The sequence below is a fragment of the Hyperoodon ampullatus genome (assembly GCF_949752795.1).
Source record: "Hyperoodon ampullatus genome assembly, chromosome: 7".
NCBI lineage: Eukaryota > Metazoa > Chordata > Mammalia > Artiodactyla > Ziphiidae > Hyperoodon > Hyperoodon ampullatus.
The window spans coordinates 90,710,654-90,735,538 of NC_136920.1; the positions used below are offsets into that span (position 1 = coordinate 90,710,654).

At 43.4% G+C, this 24,885-nt stretch overlaps 2 protein-coding genes across 2 annotated transcripts; both read right to left on the reverse strand.

Annotated features, from left to right (window-relative positions):
• Positions 1 to 449: 449 nt before the first annotated feature.
• Positions 450 to 11,132, reverse strand: TBRG1 (transforming growth factor beta regulator 1). The gene is made up of 9 exons (XM_079707995.1): positions 10,825 to 11,132; positions 9,070 to 9,140; positions 8,206 to 8,438; positions 7,488 to 7,624; positions 7,046 to 7,192; positions 3,710 to 3,807; positions 3,356 to 3,466; positions 2,753 to 2,895; positions 450 to 802 (listed from the first exon to the last, which is right to left on the reverse strand). Exons 1-9 carry the CDS (start codon positions 10,972 to 10,974, stop codon positions 657 to 659), a joined length of 1,236 nt encoding a protein of 411 aa, XP_079564121.1. The 5' UTR covers positions 10,975 to 11,132; the 3' UTR covers positions 450 to 656.
• Positions 11,133 to 15,198: 4,066 nt separating this feature from the next.
• PANX3 (pannexin 3) lies at positions 15,199 to 21,425 on the reverse strand (the record flags this gene model as incomplete). The annotated part of the gene is made up of 4 exons (XM_079708244.1): positions 15,199 to 15,838; positions 17,316 to 17,530; positions 20,074 to 20,216; positions 21,245 to 21,425. The coding sequence occupies 4 exons, from the start codon at positions 21,423 to 21,425 to the stop codon at positions 15,199 to 15,201; spliced, it is 1,179 nt and encodes a 392-aa protein (XP_079564370.1).
• Between the last annotated feature and the right edge of the window lie 3,460 nt (positions 21,426 to 24,885).

Consider the following 24,885-nt stretch of genomic DNA (forward strand, 5'->3'; position numbering starts at 1 on the left):
AACGAACTGTTGGGGTGAGTCTGTTACGGAGGATGGGAACCAATCACGTTCTATCTAAATGTGTGTTATCATGTGGTTTAGCTAAAAGCACATTCTCCAATAAGGAGCCACAAAGGGAATGTAGGAAGGGTTAGAGAGGATTTTTTGATCCCCTTGTGAAATGTGAAAAAGATGAACATGGGCCTGGGACTGGACCTTGCAGCTTGGGGATAAGCAGGATTTGATTGTGGTGACGCTGACATGAAAACAAAGCAGCAGCTGGTTGCAGGGGCTGCGACTTAATATTCACTGACCTAGATCAGAATCAAGGGTGCAAGGTTGTCAGAATCTTACTACCTTCCTCATGAGTCAGCAGCCATCTCTCCCTCTGGTTTACAAAGGACTTAAGTTTACCTCAGGCAGAGCTAAGCCAAAAGATTATATCCTGATTACAAGATGAAAATAAGCAGAACTGTCAAGAAAAATTTATTACTAAAAATAAAGCAGCTGAAGTTTTTCCCAGGAAAGCTGTCACCATGGGAACCTCTGCGACAAAATGTGTTAATTTACTACCTTCTTCACTTGAGTCGCTGCCTTCTTCCATATAGTCTTAAGTTTTAGTTTAAGTTAAAAAATCCATCCTGATGAAAATGATGTGGTTATCGATCTCTTCTTGTTCAATCTGAAGACTGAGTTGGGCTACACTGCGACGGAGACTTCAAGTGCTGTAGGTGAGTATCTACCAAGGGTTCATGTGTCAGCAACATGCGTTGATAAGAAGACACAAAGGCTGTAGGCTGAAGCTCTGGGAGGTCCAAGGATCCTGGAGAAAAAAAATTCCTTAAGTTCCACTGCTGCCTGGGAATCTCAGGAGACTGGCTTGATCAGACACATACATGTCCTTTTAATTCTTTCAACTCTTTTGCATCTGTCAGCCCAGTTCTGCCCTTGTTTGGTAAGACAGGACAGATATTTACTTTTACAATGAAGAAAACTGTGGCTGAAATACAGCAAGTGGTACTGGAAAAATTGGACAGCCATATGTAAGTCAGTGAAGTTACAACACACCCTCACACCACATACAAAAATAAACTCAAAATGGCTTTAAGACATTATAAGACATGACACCATAAAACTCCTAGAAGAGAACATAGGCAAAACATTCTCAGACATAAATCGTACCAATGTTTTCTTAGGTCAGTCTCCCAAGGCAATAGAAATGAAAGCAAAAATAAACAAATGGGACCTAATCAAACATAAATTTTTGCACAGCAAAGGAAACCATAAACAAAATGAAAAGACAACCTACGGACTGGGAAAAAATATTTGCAAATGATGCGACTGACAAGGGCTTAGGTTCCGAAATATACAAACAGCTCATACAACTCAAAAACAAAAAAACAACCCAATCAAACAATGGGCCAAAGACCTAAATAGACATTTCTCCAAAGAAGACATGCAGGTGGCCAAGAGGCACACGAAAAGATGCTCAACATCTCTAATTAGAGAAATTCAAATCAAAACTACAATGAGGTATCACCTCACACCAGTCAGAATGGATCATCAAAAAATATACAAACAATAAATAATGGAGAGGATACGGAAAAAGGAACCCTCTTGCACTGTTGGGGGAATGTAAATTGATATAGCTACTATGGAGAACAGTATGGAGGTTCCTTAAAAAACTAAAAAAGAATTATCATATGACCCAGCAATCCCACTCCTGGGCATTTACCCAGACAAAACTATAACCCGAAAAGACACATGCACCCCTATGTTCACAGCAGCACTATTTACAATAGCCAAGCCATTGACAGGTTAATTAATAAAGAAGATGTGGCATATACACATACACACACGCACAGGAATATTAGCCATAAAAAAGAATGAAATAATGCCATTTGCAGCAACATGGATGGACAGATTATCACACTAAGCAAAGTAAGAGAAAGAAATACCATGTGATCACTTATATGTGGAATATAAAATATGACACAAATGAACATATCTATGAAACAAAGACTCACGGACATAGAGAAAAGACCTTTGGTTGCCAAGGGGGAGGGAAGGATTGGGAGTTTGGGACTAGCAGATGCAAACTAGTATATACAGGACGGATGAACAACAAGGTCCTACTGTACAGCACGGAACTATATTCAATATCCTGTGATAAACCATAATGGAAAAGAATATGAAAAAGTATATATGTGTATAACTGAATCGCTGCTGTACAGCAGAAATTAACATTGTTAATCAGCTATACTTCAATAAAATATTAAAAGAGAAGAACAAAACTGGCTGAAATAGATCAAGTGACTTGCCTGGGGTTACACAGCATAGTAGGCAGAGACAGAGAAGTTAATTCTATCTTCTTATTTCTAGTCCAGAGCTCTCCCTAAATGACTCCTATGCCAGATCCCCTGATCACTCCACTCATTTGTGGGAGGGAATCCATGGAACATAGGCAGGACCAAGGCCATGACCTGATCCCCTTTACTACATCTGAAATTTCAGTCCCACAGTAAACTTTCCCTTGTATTCTGCTTAGGTCTTATTTAGGTTAGAAAATGAGATGCCCTAGTTTCTCGGTGAGCCCCGCCTCACCATGATCTCAGCCACGCCCTGTGACTTCTGCGAGGGCTGCCCATGGCTGGAGCAGGGGAAGCTTCTATCACTCACTGCCCAGATATGGGATACTCAGCAATGAATGAAGAGGGGAGGGTTGCCTAAAAATGGCCAATTTTCAAACCAGAAGGGAAAAAATAAAAGATACCTTGTAGAATGGGATCATTATGATCTTTATGGAAGGTCTGTCTCTGAAAGGCTTCAAAGCTTGTAGCTGCATCATTCTCTAGCTGTCCTTGGGGTGGCAGACTGTCTCCAGGTTTGCACACGTCGAACTTCACCCACTGGTAACTGCAGGACCAAAGGGATCATTACTGAGTTGTCTGTTGGCCATACAACCCATTCTTCCCTCCAAAGGGATCATTACTGAGTTGTCTGTTGGCCATACAACCCATTCTTCCCTCCAAAGGGATCAGGTATTTTTTTCTTTAGGTCTCTCCCATATATATCTGAAAAACGTATTAACTAACCAAAAATGAAAAGCACCCAGACAGCCTTCTTTAGTGACACTTATTCTGCAGGACTTCCCAATCCATTTGCTGTCATGGTGCACACAGGTGATAACAACTTCAGTGCAGTGGGGTACTGGCTCCTGCTCGCCATCCAGGGGCCGCAGAGGACCAATACTGTGCCTTGTGCACAGAAGCAGCTCATTAAATAGATGAATGAGCAGAGCAGTGACCGCCAGTTTAGGTCCCTGGCCCACTGATCATGGGGCTTCTTTCAAGGCAATGGATTTGACCCCACTTACTTGACGCATTTTCGAGCTCCTGGACAACTCTGGATCAGGTTGTGGATGGTTGGATGAGAAAACCCAAAAAAGTCAGCTCCAGATGGATGCACGTTGGGCATTAGTTTCCCCCTAAATAGGAGAGGGAGAATTTTAGCTTGAGAGCTGAGAGGGAGATGAGAATGTGGGCATGAACACACGGAATAAGCTTTCCTCACGTGCATACTCTGAAGACTGTAGCTGCTAAGACATTCAAAGGACACAGGATAGCTTTCTATAAAATAAGGGATCTCTACTCATTAAAAGCAAGAGAGAAGGCCTCAGTGTACCCAAAGTGATCTTTTTAGCCTGTCTCCAAGCTGTTGGTCAACTTACATAGCAGCACTTATGGTCTTGAGCAGTTCTGCATGACAGGCGTCTGCAGAAGAGCTGACAATGGCATTCTGGGGATCATCTTCAGGAACAATTTCAAACTGAGAAATACAAAGTAGCAATGAGGTCAGTCTTCAAGGAAAGGTGGTAGAGAGAGTCATGCTACTGCTATTACTCTTTCTTCACTCTGGAACCTGAAGCTGAGTATATCAGGTAGGAGTATACCAGGTAGGAGGTGGGTACCATCTAGAGGGCTGTTAGAAATTCCAAGCCAAGAAAACAGGGAAAGGCTTTTGACTGTTTAATTTTATACTCTTTGCTTGACTCCTCTCCAAAGGCCAACACTTAATTTCTTATATACCTTTCCAGATGCTTTCTTATCCACTTACTTACATTTGTAAATATAAATACAAATGGTATTTTAAAAACAAATGAAATCATTCTCATATAATCTTAGATTTACTTTATAATGCCTAGGAAGAGTATAGGCCATTTTGAATGTAAATTGCCATTTCACTTTACTTTTTGAGTTGTAAAATATCCTATTTATAAAAAGAAACTGTTAAATCAAAATTATACTAATACTGAGGAATTTCTGCCAAGAAAGCATTTTTGTAACAAGTGCTATCTACCCAACTTAATTCCTTGACCAGTTTTCTATAAAGTTCAGGACTTTTTGCAAAAAAAAAAAAAAAAAAAAAAAATTCCTGTAACAGGTTCTATTTAGTCAGTTAAATTCCCTAATCAGTCTTCTATAAAGTTCAGTTAAGCAGTTTCCAGTTTTTCAATGTTTAATAAAATTATTCCACACAGAATTTATTTTCTGTATATATATATATATATTTTTTTTTTTTTCTTTTTCCCCCCAGTGATGTGCATTATTGATCATTTTTTTAGAATCCAAAAGCAAACCTTACTGAGTACAGTTTCTACTGCTGTTAGTTTTCTTCTGTGGTTATTTCATTTGATTCAATTTTCCTGTGTCAATTTTAGAGCTCTTTCAATTTTGTCAATAATAAATTATCTTGAGAGTAGTTTTAGTCAATGGTTTTGTTACTTCAGTGACATGCTGCAAGTTTAACATTGTGATGGTTTATACTGATTTCTCAGCTAATTCATGAAAAAACCGTAAACAATTATCTTTAAATATTTCAGGATTGCTCTTCTATTTGGTATTGATCATGCCAACTCCAATTTTTTATATTGTGTGTAAACTATATATTCTATTTGAGCAAAGAGCAATTAAAAGGCCAAAATGTAGTATTTTGGTTTGGGGATCTTTCCCTACTTCATTCTTTTAACTGCCGTATAATATTACACAAGGTGGATATATCTTAATTTTTAACCATTCTCCTATTGGTGGGTATTTAGGCTACTTTTAACTTCTTGCTATTGCAAACAATGCCACAATTACATTGTTGTACGTAATTCTTGTGTTCACATTTGCACATTTCTCTAAGACATACTAGAATATCTAGAAGTATTCTGGATCAAAGGAGTCACACATTAAAATTGATATTGCCCAGCTGCCTTCCAAAAAAAGGAACTTTACAAATTTTCCCTCCTACTAATGCCATTTGTACTTATTTTCCTACATGCTGGCCAACATTTGCTATTATCTATCTTATATTTGCCTATGAGAAAAAATAAGATCTTTGTTTTATTTGCATCTCCCTTAACTACTAGTAAGGTCTGCTCTCATCGACCATCTGCACTGTTTCTGTGAAATGCCTGTTTTATCTGACTGCTTTTTTATCTTAGACCACAAGAGCACTTCATCTGGATATTAATCCACTGTTACATATTTTCTTCTTGTCGCTTTTTTTTTTTTTTTTTTTTGCGGCACGTGGGCCTCTCACTGTTGCGGCCTCTCCCGTTGCGGAGCACAGGCTCCGGACGCACAGGCCCAGTGGCCATGGCTCACGGGCCTAGCCGCTCCACGGCACGTGGGATCCTCCCAGACCGGGGCACAAACCCATATCCCCTGCACGGGCAGGCGGACTCCCAACCACTGCGCCACCAGGGAAGCCCTGTCGCTTTTAACTTTGATTATGGTGGTTTTTGTCATTCAGAAGTGTTTAAAATTTTAATAGTCAAATCTGTTACTACTTTACATTATGGCTTCTACTTTTCACATCTTGCTAAGGAAAACCTTTTCACCTCACCCTAGGATTATAAATATATTGTTCAATATTTTTTTAACATATTTATAGTATAAAACATTTTATAAAGCTAAAGCAATTAAAAGTCATACTGGCATTTATAGACAAATAGATGAAATAGAATCGTCTGGAAACATATTCAAGTACTATATGTATTTAGTATATACTAAATGTGTCACTTGATGTTAGGGGAAAAAAATTAAAGCTCACAATGTAACTGAAAATAATGTCTGGATGGGTTAGTGGCTTAATAAAGGAAACAAAAAAAACCCCAAAGACTTTTTTTTTTTTTTTTTTTAAATATTTTAGCAATTTGCCTTTCAGAGGAAATTAAGGACCAGCTTGTCAATTACCATTTACATTCTATTAGGATTTTGATTAGATCTTCCTTGAACGTATAGATTTGTTATAATTATTGCTACAATATCGAGTCTGTTAGAGCACTTTCTAAAGAGAAATGCTGCATGGCCAAGGTCATCCGAACTCTCAGCTGCATCCGACAGCGTTCTAACCAGGATAGGAGTGATGCAATACTATCCACATGTGTCAGGCAGGCTCTCAGCTTCTGCTCAAAGGTTCCTTCCCTTGCTTCTATCTCCTTCCACCCCATTTTCCAGCGATCTGTAACATCATCAGACAGTGAATACTGGAACTCTGAAAATGGTCTATTTTCCCCCAATGATCAGAGGAGACTGGGAAAGTGAACTGTCTTGAACCACAGCGCTGAGAAGGATGAACAAAGATACTTAATACGACTAGGATTCGGGTCTCCCAGGTCCTCAAGATTACGTGCAGTCAGAAACTAATGTGCAGTTTCTCTGCTGTCTCCATCTTGGTCCCACCCGAGTTGGCAGAGTGTCAAACTAATCTTCCCTGAATGTAGGCCTGCACTTTACAAACAAGCAGCTTGATCAGGCCTCATGTGGTCACCATACTGACATTAGCACCAGCATGGTTCAAGGGAATGGGTGTCAGTAGGACAATCATACAAATGCAGATTCACATCCCAGCTCAAATCACTTATTAGCAGAGGTGTGATGCAGGGCCAATCACTTTCTGCATCTTACACACTATCTACCTTGTAAAGTGTCTGAATAGGTAATATATATTAAGTGCGTGTCACAGAGAAGGTCCTCAAAAAAAAAAGAAAACCAGCAGTTATTCTTGGAGTGGGTACCTGAGGCTGTGTGCCACCGTCCTTGATCTGACAGGTGTACAGACACTCCTGGTCTGGGCTCTTCATGCTGGCGTATACCCGAGTACTGCAGTAGCCCACAGGGTAGATGGCACCCTCGTCATGGAAGCCAGGTCGGTCGGTGATGATCTATAAAAAAAGATTCCCCCAACCTGCCACTGAGGTCACCAGAGAATGCAGAAATCCGGGGTACTGTGGTAGCCTTTAGAACCACCTTGGGGCTGCAAACAGTGACTCAAATCAGAGAGAGAAAGAGCGTAGGATGTGTAGCAGACAAAACTGACCTGGTTTCCTAGGGACTGGAGATTTTCTGGGGTTGGTTTGGATCAGCACGGGGCTGCTGCTAATGGGAACAGGGAGGGAAGGCTCAACCCCACTCCCGTATTTCTGATTCTCCTCTCTCTTTATCGCTGGTCTCACTCACCTCCCCCAGGCTATATACTGTTAGACCCCCCAGTCCGATGGGGAACACAGGCCGTCCTGAGGGATCCAGGGCAATGGGCTGAACCAGCTTGCGAGCACCTGTCTCCATTTTCTTTTTCTTGGATGTTTTCTTCAGAACTGAAACGCAAATCTGGGGTCACCCACTTTAGGCCCTTCCCAGTGTTGAGGGGAAGGGAAAACTGGACGATGCTAAGAGCAATAAGCCAATCCTGGTTCTATACACGCCCTGAATGGGCACATGGGACTTTTCCCCAAAGCCCTGAGTATCCTTCTAACCCACCCACCTGGCAGTAACCAATTTTGGTATCAGTGCTTAGTATCTAAAAGCCTTATACTTTTTAAGGCCTCTGACTTCATTTATAAGGTCAGCAATTTCCCAAGTCATCTGTGTGCTCAAAAGGCCACAAAGCCCATTTCCCTGCCTCTAGGAAAGACTGAACTGAAGGCACTCAGAGAGTCGGGTGTGTAGGAGAAGGGGGAGGCCTTGGCCTGCTCCCATCACGTTTAACCAGGTCTAACTGCAATTCCTCCACCTGGAGTGGCTTTAAGACACTTGGTTTTCAAGGGCTACCAGGGCTGCTTAAGGACCAGGTGAGAGTTTAAGTCATCTCTGTGGCTGAGTGTCTACCAGCTAGTACCAGGTCTTCGTCATTAGTCGTTGAGCCACTGGGGCAACTGATATCCTCTCCCCAAGGTACCTTCCAGTTTGTTGTTCTCTTTGCCTTTTTCTTTTTTCTCCTTCTTGGATTTCTTCCCAAATGGTTCCTCAGCTCCAGTGCTAGGCCCAGAAAGCGGCCCAGCTCCCTGGATAGTTCCCACAGAGCTGGCCACACCGTAAGTCAGGGGCAAACTGGAGCTGTGGGAAGGAGCTGCAACCTGTGCTTCCCCTTCAGTTAGAGCCTGGAGCTGAAGGAGCTTCTTTAGCAAGTACCTGAGGTCGGGAAGGAAAGGGAGCAGAGGTATGAGCTTTTGTTTTATCACAATTCCATATTTTATTCAAGTACTGGGAAAAGCCAGAACCATATACAAAGATGATTGCATTCACAAAAATAAGGTTCGTATTGGACCCCGGGAAAAACAAAGCTCCAGAGAATAATACTTCAAGAAGCTAAGGATAAAGGATTATAGCGTATCTCTTTTGCATCTGGAGAGCTCTTCTAACTGGATGTTGGAAGGTGTTAGGCTTCTGAAGGGCACATACCATGAACTGCACATGTACATATACTCACGGAGTACTACATATGGAATAAAGATATGTAGAATGAAATGCAGTTTCTTTTATCCCTTGGCTTTTATAACTGCAGAGTTATAATAAAATTACTTATAAGATGTGGCAAGAGGGTTTTGTCAGAGAGATGAATAGAGCTGTTTCATCATCATGGTCCAACACGACCTGGGTAAACAGGAACCAATACCATAGGTTGTGACTTTCTCTGTACCAGATTAGTGGCCAGTGGGCTGGGCAAAGTACAAAAATCCCGATGGAGGAAAATTCTTAGGAGCAGAAACACCATATCAATAACCAAAAAATGTAATTCTGAACACAAAATGAACCAGCTCACCGTCTTTCTTCTTTAGCTTTAAGAAATTTTTCCTCAAGACGAGCAATTTCATCACAAATAGCAGCATTTTCCTTGAAGAAAATTTTGAACATAGTCACACAAAATGAATAAAAGATCAAAGTATTATACTAAGAAGAGGAGCTATATTCCAAACCAAAGAAGTCTGTGTTGCTGGGTGAGAAGGAAGTGCTAGTCTACCTTGCAGAGAAACTGTAAACAAACCTATAAGTAAAGGTAGGGTCAAGTTCTAATGTGGGCAGAGTAATTAGATAATTTATAGAAACTGGGGCACCTTCACGTGAAAAGGGGGAGCTATTAATGATTTTGCCAGAACAATATGGCAAAGTAGGGCTGTCCTAGGCAAACCAAGACATATGGTCACCTTAATTAGGGTAGCCTTTAGCAAAGAAAAGGGCATACTGCTCAAATCATAGATGCTTAAACTCAACCCCTGTAAATATGGGGAAGGTCCATTCCCAAGTGCCTTGACTCTTGGGGAGCTTACAAAGTGAACCTAACCCAAAACATCCCATGCAGTATGAATCTTAAAGAGAAAATATAGATGGAAAAAAATCAAGTCTAGTCTATAAAATTCTTAAATTTCATAACCTATTTATGTGTATTCAAGCATCAGCTTTCTTTACTGACGATTCAATCTAGTTCCCAAGCATGAGTCCTGAGGGGACTGCTCCAATCTGGATGCTCCATAGTTGGGACCTCAAACTTTGAATGATCAAAACAATATCCTTTTTCTTCACAAAACCTTGTGCATAGACGTGGTGGAACCAGTATCCTAACAACATAGGTGCCAAGCTTTAGGTACCTTTGACATTTAGGGAATAAAAGAAAGGTAACATAATTAGATACTAAATCCTCTTAATTCTGCTTTTCTTATTTCTCTCCAGTGTACATGGCAAGTGCCAAATAAATGTTTTCGGAATGAATGCTCTGATTTCCAAACCTTCCCTTATGCTTCCAAAAAAGCTGAGGGATGTTCTAGCTTTTGGTAGAAGAAGAGGTAAGGTAGTGGTGATTCAGATGTGGGAAGATATTTGAGACACCTGCTATTTCCAAGCATTGAGGTGAGCCTGAGCAAGCCAGAATATTGTAACACTTAGTTGTGGCTGGAAAACCATTTCATTCATTCAGTAAACCCAGTGCCTCTACAATAAAAGATCGGGAAGACTCAAAAGAGGTTAGAAGGGGGGATATTGAAAGCTTCATGTGCCTGTTCATGGAAGGGGTCAGTTATGGGTATGCGGGGTGCTTGGGAAACAGGGTGCGTAATGGAAGTACTAAAGAAACTAGAATCAGGTGTTTGCATTGGAGCCATGGCTCTGACATAGTGCCCTCGAGCAAATCATCTCTCGGGGCTTAAGTGCTGCTACTTTAAAAATAGCGCCTCATTCTCAGGGTTCTCTGGAGGCTCAAAGGCATTTCCAAGAGTTCTGCGGTAATAACGATAATGACTAAAACTTATTAGCACAACTTCTAGGTACCGAGCGCTTAACTTTCCTCATTTAATCTTCATTAAGTCTGCAAGGCAGTTATTAGCTCTCATCTGCAGATGAGGAAACAGGATTACAGGAATTACGTAATTTGTCCAAGGCACGAGGCTAACAAGAAGTAATGTACAATGTAAAACCTAACACTATATTAATACTGTCACTCTGGGAAGGGGAACAGTTCGGGGAAAGATTTCGCGAGTTAGGAAAGGCTCGAGGCTGAGAAGGGCTGAGCGCCGGTCACACTCACAAACACCGTGGCTTTGGCCGCTTTGCGCAGCCGCAGGTACTTGAGCCGGTACTTCTCGTTCTGGCTCTTCTTCGGGAGCTTTTTCATCCTGGCCTTGCTGGACTGCAGCGGGGCCCGCGGCGAGGAGGCCAGGCCGCCCAACAGGCTCATGGTCCAGCCCCGCTACGGGGGCTCCAAGGAGCGGCCGGCATCAGCTCCTCGGCCGAGGAGTGGCCCCTAGCGCCGGCTACGTCTGGTCTGGGCTGGTGGAATGGGGCCGCTAGGAATCGTCCTCTCTAGAACATTCACGAGGCGCAGGGCTGGCCACAAATCCTGCAACCGAACCCAGCTCCCGGCACCTCCCTGCACTTCCGCGTCTGCCTCGTTAGTTAGCCGTGACCGGAACTTACATCACGGCGCCGGCTGCGCGTAACTTCCGGGGCTGGGAACTGGGTCCTCCGGGTCCGGCGGATCCTCGGCTCCGGAAGAGGGGAGGAGAAGGGGAAGGGGAAGGGGGAGGAAGGGGAGGAGGGAGAGGGAAGGGGAGGGGAAGGGGAAAGGGAAGGGGGAGGGGAGGGGAAAAGGAGGGGAAGGGAAAGAGAAGAGGAGGGGAGGGGAGGGGAAGGGGGAGGGGAAAGGGGAGGAAAGGGAATGGGAGGGGGAAGGGGAATGTGAGGTAAAGGGGAGGGGAGGGGGAAAGGGAAGGGGAGGAGAGGGGAAAAGGGGGGAAAGAGAAGGGGAGGGGAAGGGGGAAGGGGAAGGGGAGAACCCGGTGAGGAGGAGGGCGGCTGGAAAGGACTCCTTGAGACTCGCTTGTGTGTGTTTAGCTGAGGCGTGTTATTGTTGAGCTAAAGACGCACAAAAATCTTCCCGAAGCCAATCTCATACACGCTTCCGAAGCCCACCCACTGCGTTTCAGCACCACTTTTCCACACTTTATACAGACTGGCCTTCCCGACTGTAGGATGCACGCCAACGCATTGCTGGGACTGCTGCTTTCCCTACTTCCTTTCTTTATACAGCTCGCATAGATGTTTCTTGAGGGCCTGTTACACTGTCCTTTTACTGGGAGCTGGGATTACAGTGGTGAATAGAAAAAAGTCCTCTGCTCTCAGATTAGGATTTAGTAGGGAAGATGGAAGATTTAACCGGCACTTTTAATAATATGCTTGCACTAAGTAGGCACTGAGTAAATATTTGCCTAATGAAACCAAAAATATGTTTCTGTACCTGAACTTATATGTATATAGCTCTAACTTTATAACCAAGTTCTGTCTAATCATCAAATAAATAGACAGTTCTTTAGAATGCAGTATTGGTAAATGAGCTGGGCTGGAAGGCAGAAGGCTTGTAGTATTCATTTTTCTCCCAGCAATGCCACTAACTAGTTGAGTGAGCCTCTGGGTCACAGGTTTTTCCTCTCAAAACTGAATATAGTCTTTAGAATAATGAGGTGGATAGTTATAAACTGAAAGGTACTCTACTGATACATAATTACCATTGTATATACTCAAAATTTAGACTTCTAGAATTGTATACGGAAATTAAGGAAAATATGTACAGAGTTAAAACACTAAGTTCAGTAAGTTACTGGAGAAAAAACTAACGCCAAAATAAGTAACTTACAATCAGTTCAAAAAAAGAGGTTTAGAATCGATAACCCAGGTACTTCATTTCTGGAATTGTAAGAACAGTGACAAGAGTCTTGACAAAATGGTTTTAACACAGAGAGAAAGACTACGAGAGTCCTTTTTGTCCATTCATATTGAAAGCTGTCCTTTTGGAACTCACGGTTCCAGTATGCTTTTGCAAGCATACTCAAGGCAACCATGTAGATTCATTTTTGGAAATTGCCAGGAATACTTTCAGTTTACAAAATATCCATAATCATGCCTTTCATACTATAGACTGGCACTTTACCTTGGAACCTGAATATAGGTAGTTCTGATTGACAGATTTTCTTTCTTTCTTCTTCTTTTTTTAACCCTTATTTGCTAACTGCCTGATTTATTTGCTGTTCAGCTGTATTTTGTCCTTGCAGGCTTTATTTCATTAGAAACATTTCCTTACAATTTCTAAAACATTTCATGCAAAATTTAGAAAATACAGTGCAAAGATTTTTTAAAATTCATAATGCTGCCATACGAAGTGAATCACTTTTAACATGTATGTTTAATTTTTTATTGAAGTATGGTTGATTTACAATATTAGTTTCAGGTGTACAGCATAGCGATTCAGTATTTTTGCAGATTATACTCCATTGAAAGTTATTACAAGATAATGGCTGTGATTCCCTGTGCTAAACAATATATCCTTGTTGCTTATCTATTTTATATGTAGTAGTTTGTATGTTTAATATTTTAACGCATTTTATATAGATCATACCGAACATAATGTTTCCTCTTTTGTTCACTTACCATTATCATAGTCATTTTGTAGTGCTATTATAAGTTCTTTATAAATGTTATTTTAGATGGCTGCTTAATATTCCAGTTACGGCATAATAATTTTACATAATTATTTACTTCCATGATTGACTTTTTGGTCATTAATTGCTGTGAAGTGCATGTTTGTGCACAAAGCTTTTTCAATACAGGGTATTTTAGTGGCTGGTTCTGTGTTCTCCAGACAATGTAATGTTCCTGAGCAACTCATTCACTATGTATTCAGAAGAATATTTATTAGTGCCTATGATGACACAGCCTTTAGGAAACTTATTTAAGAGGAAAAGACAAATACATGGGCTATATTAATATTATTAATATTATTACGTGTAATACGTTTTATCTCAGAGGTAGGTATTGGATGATATGAGAGCACCTAGTTAGGGAAGGAGGGAGGAGATTGGGAAGGCTTCTTGAAGGAAATATGCCTGGGCAGATTTTGAAGGAGAGCTAGCAGTCGGCCCAGTGAAGAACAGAGGAGGGCCTCCTGGGCAGTGGGGACAGCATATTCACAGGCTCAGCATCGTGAGAAGTGTGGGAACTGCAAGTTGTTGATCAGAGTGGAAGATGTATGTGGACAGAGGCAAGAGGAGAGACTGAAGGAGCAGGCAGGATTTGGATTGTGAAGGTTTTGTGTACCAACTGAAGAGTGAGGCTCTTACCGAGCGACAACAGGAAGCCATTGATGAATGTCGGTATATTGACCCCTTTGCTCGTTTTAGGTAAACTAATCTGATTTTGCCTAACTTTTCTACTTATCTATATGAAGGGGGTCTAAATGACTTATGCAAAAATCCTCTGAAGAAATACATAATGTGCAGCTCTACAAATAGCAAATGAGAGACAGCATGGTACTGTGGTCCGAGCATGGCCTTTGGAGTCAGATCAAGGTTCCAAATATAGCAATAGGAGTTAGAAGCTAAGATGGGTAAGAGAGAGTTGGAGTCCAACAACACTTTACTGTTTATCCTGGTTAGTTCTAAATGGTTGCTATCAGTGATTGGCTGTAAGTGGAGGTAGCGCATCCCCTGGGGTATTAGAAGCATATCTGGGCCCATCAAGAATTATGGAGTCTGCAGCCCATAATCCCAGCCCTTGGTGAAGTGAGTCCCTGGTTTACACAATGAAAAAGCATATCTGTACACCTCAAGGCTCCACCCACAGCTGATGCATGGCCCTGGCCTTGTTCTATGCTGTCCTTAAGCCCCAAGAGCACACGACAAATTCCTGCCATCAGCATCTCTTGGCCCATCTTGCAGGCCACAGGATCCCTGGGCAAGGTTGGTGACTTCCACAAGACAAGCTGGGCGAATTCCTAAGGTTTGAGGCCACACCACAGGGTTCCCAGGGATTTCATATCTTTATTTTCTTACCAGATTACCCCACTTGCTCTAAACTGAGTGTGTATCCTACAAAGACCATGGCATAAATACAGTGAGAAGAAACTGCCTCCATTTAATAGCCTGTACAGACCTCTCCCTTTGTGCAATGTCTACACTTTAATTTTTTTTTTGAATTTTTTAAAATAATGGTAACTTTTATTTTTTATTTTTTGGCCATGCTGTGCAGCATAAGGGATCTTAGTTCCCCGACCAGGGATCAAACCCATGCCGCCTGCATTGGGAGCACAGAGTCTTAACCACTGGACCACCAGGGAAGTCCCTAGATTTTAATTTTAGTCTTAGTTTTTCTTCATATTTTGTCTTCATATTAAGCTCTAGATCTAATTTTTTTTAGCTTTTGGCCTCATCGGCTCCAACTTTCAGATTTGTTTCCATGTATTGATTATATCTTCTCACCTTTGGGATAGCATAATACAGGATGTTCGATTCAGCTAAATGCAAGTTTAGCAATCCTAAAGTGGGTGTTTTTGTATATTAGTGTGTGAGACTTGTGAAGAAGGGGAGAGATTTTTACTTTCCATAAAACTTCTTGCTTCATGGTTTCTTAATTATGGATTTTCATCACACATCCCGTGGGTGAGATGTTTAGGTTTTGAGGGTTCTAAGCCAGCCAATAAAGTCATGAAATCAACCACTGTGTCAATGTTGTGCTTCTGGGTGGTCGTGTCCTTCAGCGCACGTAGGACACTCAACCAGCTAAAAGAGATGAGCTCAGAGATGTTGGCTCGGAGGAAAAGAAGGATCACATTGAGATCATTGATGGGACATCCCAGCATCTTTCTGCTGAGGAGGTCAAAAGCCGGGAGCATCTCATAGATGGATAGGAGCCGTTTGTCCCACCGACACAGCCGCATGAGGTTGTATATTACCACTGGAACCAACAGGGTGTATATTGCTACACTGGAGAGACTAACAATCTGGAAGACAGACAAAGAGGTCAGCCTGCATGTGATCGGATCGGGGATGTGGGTCTCATCATGTAGCAGCCCTGTCTTGATGGAACAGCTGAATTCCTCTTGGAAGAAGACATCCAGGTGGAAGTGGCCAAGGTATAGGTAGATGGCTGAGGTGAAGAAGAGCAAGAGGGAGTTCCTCAGGAGGTAGGCAGCCACTAGGGAGTGTGAGCGCTGCTTACAGGCCAGGTACCGCTCGAGCAAGGGGAATTCAAAGTACCGTTCTTTCCGAGCCCTGGGCAGGGGAAGAAAGGAGGCAAGATTAGGAGGGACCATTTAGAACTGTATCCTGAGAGAGCCCCGTGGGGAAGTAACAGCATCTGTGTATGCAACACGGCGTTATTGGCTCACAGGAATATCTGCCTTCTTTGAGCATAACCCCTCCTTTCCCCCAAAAGAGGTGTGTGAGTGTATCTTAATTCTCCAAGACATGAGTGCAATGCAGTAAACCCAGTGAATGATCAGCGAATAATGAAGGATCACTCTGGATTTCTGCCTGGGAAGGCAGACTAAATCTCTAAGCTGAAGTAGGATCCTTAAGAAGCATTAAGACTTATTAACTTAGCACTGGACTGGGATTCTAAATAACCACGTTCTGGTTCTTGGTCTGTTTCCTTTGTGTATGATTTTTTTTTAGGCCAGTTCATTCATTTTATAGAAATAAATCTGCTAACAAGTGTTTGTTGAGAGCTGTGGTGTTCAGGTAGATGTAGTCCAGTCTCTGCCCTGAAGAAGCTTGCAGTCTGGCTTGTAGGGAAGGGCAGATGAAACATGCAAACAGGGAATAAAAATAATGCTCGTTCCGTTGCTCAAATGATGGATACAAACCACGGTAGTTGTAAAAGTTAGGAGAGAGACATACAGTGTGAGCTGGAGTGTTCAGAAACCTCTATGGAGAATAATGTCCTAGATTGGCCTTCCAAAGGTAGATGGGGTTCAGAAAGGTAGACAGGAGAGGAGCTTTTCTCAGAGGATAGAGACGTACACAAACCTGAGGCAGAATATGGTTTCTAACCTTAGCTCAGCTGTGCTCTGAGGGGGCCTGCCCTGGCCACCCTATTTAAAACTGCACCCCCCTCCACCTCCCAGCTTTCCTGAGCCCCTTCCCCTATCTTAGTTTTCTTTGTATCACTTATCCTCTACCATATAACTTTCTTATGTGTTATGCTAATTCACTGTTTGTTTTCCCTCAATACAATATAAGCTCGTGCCCCCAGCACACACACACACACACCCGTATCCACAGCACCCAGAGCTGTGTCTGGTGCTCCTAAATGACAGATGAATGCTTAAATGAATGAATGGCTTGTTCAGGAGGAAAGCAGGAGACTGCCTAGGTGGAGTGGAAGGTTTCTGTCATTTAGTTGTTCGACAGAAGTCTGAGGAAGTAGTTGATGACAGTGGTGGAGGGCCTAGGAAAAGTATTTGGGAGGATTGGGATGTTTTTTCTGTAGGCCTGGGAGGAGCTATTCAGGGTTCTGAAAAAGTGGTCTTTCAGAGGCTAACCCCTTTGTGACTCAGTGGAGTCACCTATAAACTGGAGGCAGAGTCCCTTCCCTCTCCCTGTACAGAGATGATAGAAAGTCAATGCGGTGACGTGTTAAGAACGCTGAATTCTCTATGGCGCAGAGGATAGTTTAAAGATGACTCTGCAAGATCCCATTTTAGGGCTCGACCGCGTCTTTCAGAAAGCAGTGGAGGAGACAACTCACTTCTCCAGCTCATCCCAGAACGCGTGCGGGTCCGAGCCCTCCTGCCGGATCTTCAGCATGTGCTGCACCAGGCGGATGGCGCGATTGTAGGATTTGTCCAGCTCGCTGATGATGAACAGCAGATCTGAGCTGAGGGCCGGCATGGCTGCATACTGCCACAGCAGAACCGGCAGGTACATGGCCACGGCCAGGGCCAGCAGGGAGTAGGGGAGGGCCTGCAGGGTGAGAGCGAGCTGAGGAGGGAGGTCCAGGGTGCCGAGGCCTTGCAACCTTGCAGACAGAGTGCTGAGTGAGGGGCTCTCATTCCCCGGTTCCTGCCTCAGAAGGGGAGGGCAGAGAGAGACAGACAGACAGACAGAGACAGGAAGGAAGGAAGGAAGGAAGGGAGGAAGGAAGGAAGGAAAAGAAAGAGAGCAAGAGGGAGCGCTAGCTTCCTGTCCCCATTCTCCATGCATGTTAGCCTGGGTAGCTAACTAGAGGTCATGGCCAATGGTAGTCATGGCATGCTAGGGGAGAGCATCTTCATTCTCAATCTTCCACTTTTCTTTCTCTGACTGCTCCAGACATCCAGAGTCCATTAGCTTTCCAAGTCCTTCCAGGGGCCCTGGCATGGCTGACTTTTACTGTGACCCTCCAGAGAGGAGGTCAGGTCCCATTTCCTCCACATAGCCTGCCCTGCCTTCTCTCATGGGCAATGGCCTTTTCTCATCTTTGGATTCCTGGTAAGACCAAACTACGCCATCAGGCACTGTCTTGGAATCCTTGGGGGCTGTTTCTGGTCTGTATTTGTGTAAACTGACATTGGCTATGCATAAAGCTGGCGTCCTCCGCTACACTATTTGCTACCTTAGATAAAGGACTTTTCCTTATGTTTCTTATCATACTCACCACACTTAACAGGTTGGACCCACTGTTTTGCCCACAGCAAAAACCCTACTCGTAGAGGCTCAGTTAAGCCACATTTTTGCTGGGTACTGAACATGCATTATTCATTCTTCGTCAGGTACTATCAGTATCTCTATTTTATAGACCAAGAAACTGAAGCATGAAAATGTTAAGTGCCCAATACAGGGTTACATGTCTAGCAGGTGAGTGAACAGGATTTGGAACCAGGCAATCCAATTTTGGAGCTTATTCCCTTAAGAAATACTGGAGGGCTTCCCTGGTGGCGCAGTGGTTGAGAGTCCGCCTGCCGATGCAGGGGACACGGGTTCGTGCCCCGGTGCGGGAAGATACCACATGCCGCAGAGCGGATGGACCCGTGAGCCATGGCCGCTGAGCCTGCGCGTCTGGAGCCTGTGCTCCGCAACGGGAGAGGCCACAACAGTGAGAGGTCCGCGTAACGCAAAAAAAAAAAAAAAAAAAAAAAAAAAAAAAAAAAAGAAATACTGGACTATAACTTCTCCTGAACCATAGATGCTTTTTTTTTTAGAGGAGAGTTTGAAGAAAAAGAGAGAGGGAGGCTATTTGATTTGTGTGTGTGTGTGTGCGTGTGTGTGTGTGTGTGTTTCTGAACAAGAGAGGCAGGCTAGGAAAGGTATACTAGACCACGAGAGCAAATGAGAATGTTTTCATTCCTGTCTAAGAAATGATGTTTCTTGAAAATGAGCTTTTCACCCTCGAGCTTCTGTTTCAGTAGGCTTAAAGTGGAGCCAGAGAATCTGGGCTTAAAGAGCACTCCGGCCATCTGATGATCGACAATTTGACTCTTTTCTGACATATGAATACCCTCTGCAGTACTCTAAACTTGTTACCATCTAGATCCTGCTTGAACACTTCCAGGGACAGACACCTCATGAACTCCTTCCATTAAGTCTCTGGTTTTGTCTGGGTCCTAGAACTGTGGCATTTTGAGGCCCTGTAAATTGTCAGAACTAGAAAACATTATGAGTGACTTCTGATTAAAACTGTGCCTTGGACGTACATATTACTTCTGCTCCCTCATGGAACCCCACTAGAATGACAATAAAGGGACCCAAAAGACATAATCCTATAAGGACAAAGAAAATAGGCGACAAGAGTAACAAAGTGTTGAAACCTGGGAAGCAGCTGCGTGATAGAAGGTACCAGCCCGTGGAGAGGATGAGGAGTTGAGGTGGGTACAGCCAGGTTGTTTTCACCACAGAACCAGGAAGACTCAGGGATGGGAGATACCGGGTGTGTCTGAAAATGGGGGTGCAGGTGGGGCTGGAAACAGGGATATTGAGAAAACAGACCCACAGATCCTTTCTGAAACATGGTGCACTCAGCCGACCGCCCTTGTGGTTTATTCTTTGGAAACGTTAAACCAGACAGATTCTGCACTTGGGTCCATTGAGGGCAGGGGAACCTACTGAGAACGGGGGTGAGCTGAATGAGTAGTGAATGCTGACGCCCACGGCTGAGTTCCCAGAGGGTTGGCAGACGAGCTTGATACCAACTGCATGCTGCCGCCTCCACCCAAATTAGGGATTGAATGATTCTTGGGAAAACTGACCAGCCCAGAATATCAGATTGCAGATACTGATATCTGGGGTTTTCCCAATGAAATGGCCCAAAGGGATTACTTTGAACTGACAGCCTCAGCCCTAGGCACAAAACTTCCAATCAGATAAAAGTGGGTGGGCAAATATGACCAGATATTTGAAGAATGCCAGAGACGCGAAAGTCAATGACCAAAATAAAAAAGCAGAGGCAGGCAGGAGAGAACCTATCGATGCAGTTCTGCCCCCCTCCACCCAGCCGTGAGGCAGGCTTGACAGAGCCCCTGCCACTTTACCTTGTGAGGCCAGAGGGATTTCGTCTTGTGCTGGCCAGACACATCCTGTTCGTGGTGAACCAGTGAGTCCCAACAGGAACTGTCCACGTAGGCAGTCTGCCGGATGCTGAAGTTACTGGGACAGAAGCAGCTGATGGGAGACCCTGGAACAGGAACACAGCTTTGAGGCAGCCCTGAGTTGGGGTGGAGGAATGGAGATCCAGGGGACAATCAGCTAAGAGCTTTCTGGCCATTTCTGAATCTGGCAGGCACTGTCTTCTTCCCAGGCCCTAGGTTTCTGGGTCTGCACTGTGGGTGGATGAAGAGGCAGTGGGAGGCTGACACACCTCCCTGGGAAAGGTGGTGAACTCAGCACACAGCCAGAAAAGAAAGCCAGCAATCCCAGTTCTTGGGAAAGTCTACGTTGTCTTTAATAGAGGTGGTAGATTTGCTGTGTTAATCTAGCACCTAGAACACTGGGTATACGTGTTTGTTAGTGCTCTTGCATGGGGCTGGGGCTCTTGGAGAGGAAGGAGTGGATTCATTCAGCACCTATGATGCGCCAGACTCTGTCAGGCACTTAATATGTTCTCAAGTCAATAATCCTGGAGGTGGGGAGTAGGAAGAAGACTCCAAGAAGATAGGAGAGTTATCTGAAGCTTGGCTAATTAAGACCTTTAGAGGTCATAAGTCCTGGATAGATTATAGGATCCTAATCTCTTTCATCCACATGAAAATCAAAATAAAAGTTTAGTCATTGCAATGACACAGAACATACAAGTACTGAAATTAAGACAAATATATATATATATATTTTTTTTTGGCAGTACACAGGCCTCTCACTGTTGTGGCCTCTCCCGTTGTGGAGCACAGGCTCTGGACGCGCAGGCTCAGCGGCCATGGCTCACGGGCCTAGCTGCTCCATGGCATGTGGGATCTTCCCGGACTGGGGCACAAACCCGTGTCCCCTGCATCGGCAGACAGACTCTCAACCACTGCACCACCAGGGAAGCCCAAGACAAATATATTTTATTGGAAAATTTTAGAAATGACTTTCAAAGTTTTTTTAACACCTCTGCTTTGCTGGTGCCCAAAACGGATGGATAGTCTGCCTTTTGGGTGATGCCTGGCCCGAGTCATGTGATCTAGACAGTGGGGGCTGACTCACTTCAGGGTCTTGGAAGCCACTTACCAGAGGAGAACTCCTGGGCAAATGCCAGCGACATCAGCAACAAGGGGAAGCCCACGGCTATGAACTTGACCATGCGGTCCAGGGGCAGTTCCAGGCGCAGTCCTTTGAGGCGGGGGCCCCTGCGGTCGGGCAGCAGGGCGTCCGAGAGCATGTACTCTGCAGCTGTGTGTGCAAGCGACATGATGCCCCGAGCTTGGGCACGGGGGTGGCAGGAGGGGTCCCAGGAGAGTGGAGTCAGGAGGTGGCAGCTTCAGGCAGCAGGCTTTCAGCAGATGGTGCCTGCAGCCCTGGCCTCATGGATATCTGTGCGAGGCATGGGCGCTGGTTCTCTAAATAACTGGCCAGGCCCTGAGCCAGGCACCTGGTAATTAGAGGGAGGCATAGCTTAGTGGGTCCTCGCTGGAGGAGGGTCGGGTGTCAGCTGGGGCTGGTGCCAGGCTGCCCTCTGGATTGTCCCCGAGCAGATGCAGTCCCGTGGCTTTATGCTGCCCTCTCATTAATAAAGTATTTTTGGTGGGGTGGCGGAGAGGAGGAGGGCTGTGGAGCAGGTCCCCCATGTAATTGGTGTGGAATTTGGGTGGAGATTGCTTAAATGTGTTGAAGGCCCTCATTTTGTGGTTTGGGGTGGGAATGGAGCCCCCAAGACTCAGATACGGTTGCTGCTCCTACATAGTGTTCTTTGTCCCAGTGATGATTTTTGCTTTGGGCCCAGGCTCTCTCCCAGAAACCGATCTGTGTTTGGTGTTACATTCCCTTCCCCGCCTCTGGTCTTTTTCTAAAATGTTTCAACCGTGTATTTACAGTTTCCATATATTTACTAAATTTCTTTTTTTTTTTAAGCTCCCCTCAGTTCTTTAGAAAGCTGAGGAATGGGTGGCAGTGTTGAGTAGTAGAAAGAACATGACTTTTGAAATCTGGAGGGAAAAGTCTCCCACTGGAGACCTAGCAGTACTTGTGTTTTATCACGTGACTGCAGGGAGTCACTCTGGGCTCTGTATTCTCATCTGTCAAATGGTATTATATTGATTGTACAAAACTGTGAAGATTGATGAAGAGCATTTGTATGGGAAGATGCACTGTAAACTGTAAAGTGTAGGGTAAATGTCAACTCTTACTTTAATTTGGTGGCTTTGGTTGGTGGAAAAGCAAACACTGGGGCATATGGTAATCTTCTCTCTAGTACTGCCCTTAGACTTGGCAAGAGAGGCCCTGACCTTGGCTTTCACGCTGGTCCCCTTTGCCTGTGGCCTTCCCACAAGGCAAGGAGTGCATGGGGCCAAGGGGATGTGCTCCTTCAGAGCCCATGTGCCTAGACCACTCTTCCAGCACCAGGGATGCTGTAATTCCCTGCCCAGACGGCCCCAGCCTGCTTCCAGGGCCTGTGCAGGCCTTTTCCTCAGGTACATTCTCCCATCGGCAGATCATGTTGCTGGTGTGCACCCTTGGGCCTTAGGAATGGCTCATTGTTGGGGTCTGGATGGAATTTAGAAGTCCTGGGTGTCCACACATGAAATTGTGAGACTTCTTGCAATGTGGGACTTAGCTGGGTTGGGAAGAAGGGATCTGGGCAGTTCGAGTATTCTAAATTTGAACATGGCATTCCTGATCATTATGAAGGTGTGTGTGTGTGTGTGTGTCTATATGTGTCAAGGTAGGCAGATATAGAGCATATTTTATTTAATAGTTTGCTTCCTTGATTTATAACTTCTGATTTTTTAGATATATGGTATGTGGGCTGGCACTGCCTCTCTCCCCATCCCCAGGCTAGAGGCCAACTCTGAATCAGAGTTGTCCTGTGTGTACTAATTGAAGTGGTCCAGGCCTGGCAGCAGGAGAAGGGATCCTTTATTTCTATTCCCCATCAGCCTCTCCACACTCCCCTTTCTGTATCTTTTTATTATATGTGTTTTTGCCAAATGTATTTTGCCAAATATTTTTGGTTCATATGCATGTATTTTCTTTTGCCTTTTAAAAATAATTTACATTTTAATGATGTATAATATACATACATTAATATACACATGTTCCATAAATTTTCATCTGATCAAGAAACAGAACTTTAGTTTACACCCCAGAAGCCACCTTCGTGCTCCTTTCTAATAACCATCATTTCCCAAAGGATAATCATTATCCTAACTTCTAATAGCATAGATTAATTTTGCCTTCCTTATGCTTTATAGAAATGGAATCGTATGTATATACTCTTTTGTGTTTGGCTTCTATTGCTCTACATTGTATCTATGAGAATCCATTTTATTTCCTGTTTTTGTGCTCTATATAAATGGAGTCATATGTATATATTTTTTTGTGTCTGGATTCTCTGCTCAGCATATTTCTGAGATTCATCCATGTTGCTGTGTGTGTCAGGTTTCCATTCCTTTTTATTGCACAGAAATACAACAACTTGTTTGTCCATTCACCAGCTGATGGACATTTGAGTTCTAGTTTCTGGCTATTATAAAATAATTCTACTGTGAACATTCTAACTTGTGTCTTATGGTGAAAATATGTATGCATTTCTGTTGGTTATATACCCATGAAAATTGGTGTACTGGAATTTCTGGGTCATAATGCTTTGCATATGTTCATCTTTATTCGTTTTCCAAGTGGTTATATTTACTTGCATTTTTATCCACAGTTTGTGAGAGTCCTATTTTCTCCACTTCCTTATGTTTTTGCAATTAAAAACAATCTGGCCATTTTGGAAGGTGTATAATGACATTGGATTGGGGTTTTCTCTGATGATGAATGCAGTTGGCCACTTTGACCATTTGGAAATCTTCTTTTGTGAAGTGTATGTTTAACTTTTTTGCCTGCTTTCCTCTTGGGCTATATATCTTTTGAATATTGATATGCAGAATTTATTTTTATAGTCTGCATATGAGACCATCACCAGATATATGTTTTATTTATATCTTCTAGGAGTCTCAGTTCCTTGTTGGGTGTTGGCAGGAGGCCTCAGTTCCTCAGCAGGTGGGTCTCTCCCTACCTCCCCACCTCTCACCGGGTGATCCGAGCAAAGCAGGAGCCGCTGTGCTTTAATGACCTAACCTCTGAAGTTTCAACTGCTACTTCTATTTTTTTCCTATTCAATAGAAGGAAGTCACGAAATCCAGCCTATATTCAAGGGGATGGGAATTGGGCTCCAGATTTTAAAGGGAGTGTCAAAGAATTTGTGGAATATTTTAAACCACAATTTTTGAGGAAATTGTCCATTTTCATTCAAATTGTCAAATTTATTTGCATACCATTGTTCATAATATTCTCTCATCATATTGTATTACTATCTTATTATGAAAAAATCTTAAAAATACAGCAAAGTTGAAAGAATTTTACAGTGAACATCTATGACAGTTAATTCTATGACATTTCACTTGGCTTGCTTTGTTATGTATCTATTTTTCTATCCACCCCTCTATCCACACATAAACCATTCAATTTTTTTTTGGATATACTTCAAAGTACATTGTAAATATTGATATACTGCTTCCTAAATACTTCAGCACGCACATCACTAACTATACTTCAATACTTGTTTACAGTTTGTTTTTTTAAGGTAAAATTTATGTACAATGAAATGCACAAAGCTTAAGTAGGCATACACAGATTCTGACAAATGCATACACCTGTGTAATACACAC

Excerpts from the sequence above, each read along its gene's own strand:
- TBRG1 (XM_079707995.1), bottom strand. The coding sequence starts at position 10,974 with ATGAGCCTGTTGGGCGGCCTGGCCTCCTCGCCGCGGGCCCCGCTGCAG. Across the intron at positions 7,625-8,205 it reads AGAGAACAACAAACTGGAAG|TTCTGAAGAAAACATCCAAG; the intron begins GTACCTTGGGGA and ends TTTGCGTTTCAG. Across the intron at positions 7,193-7,487 it reads CAGTATATAGCCTGGGGGAG|ATCATCACCGACCGACCTGG; the intron begins GTGAGTGAGACC and ends CTTTTTTTATAG.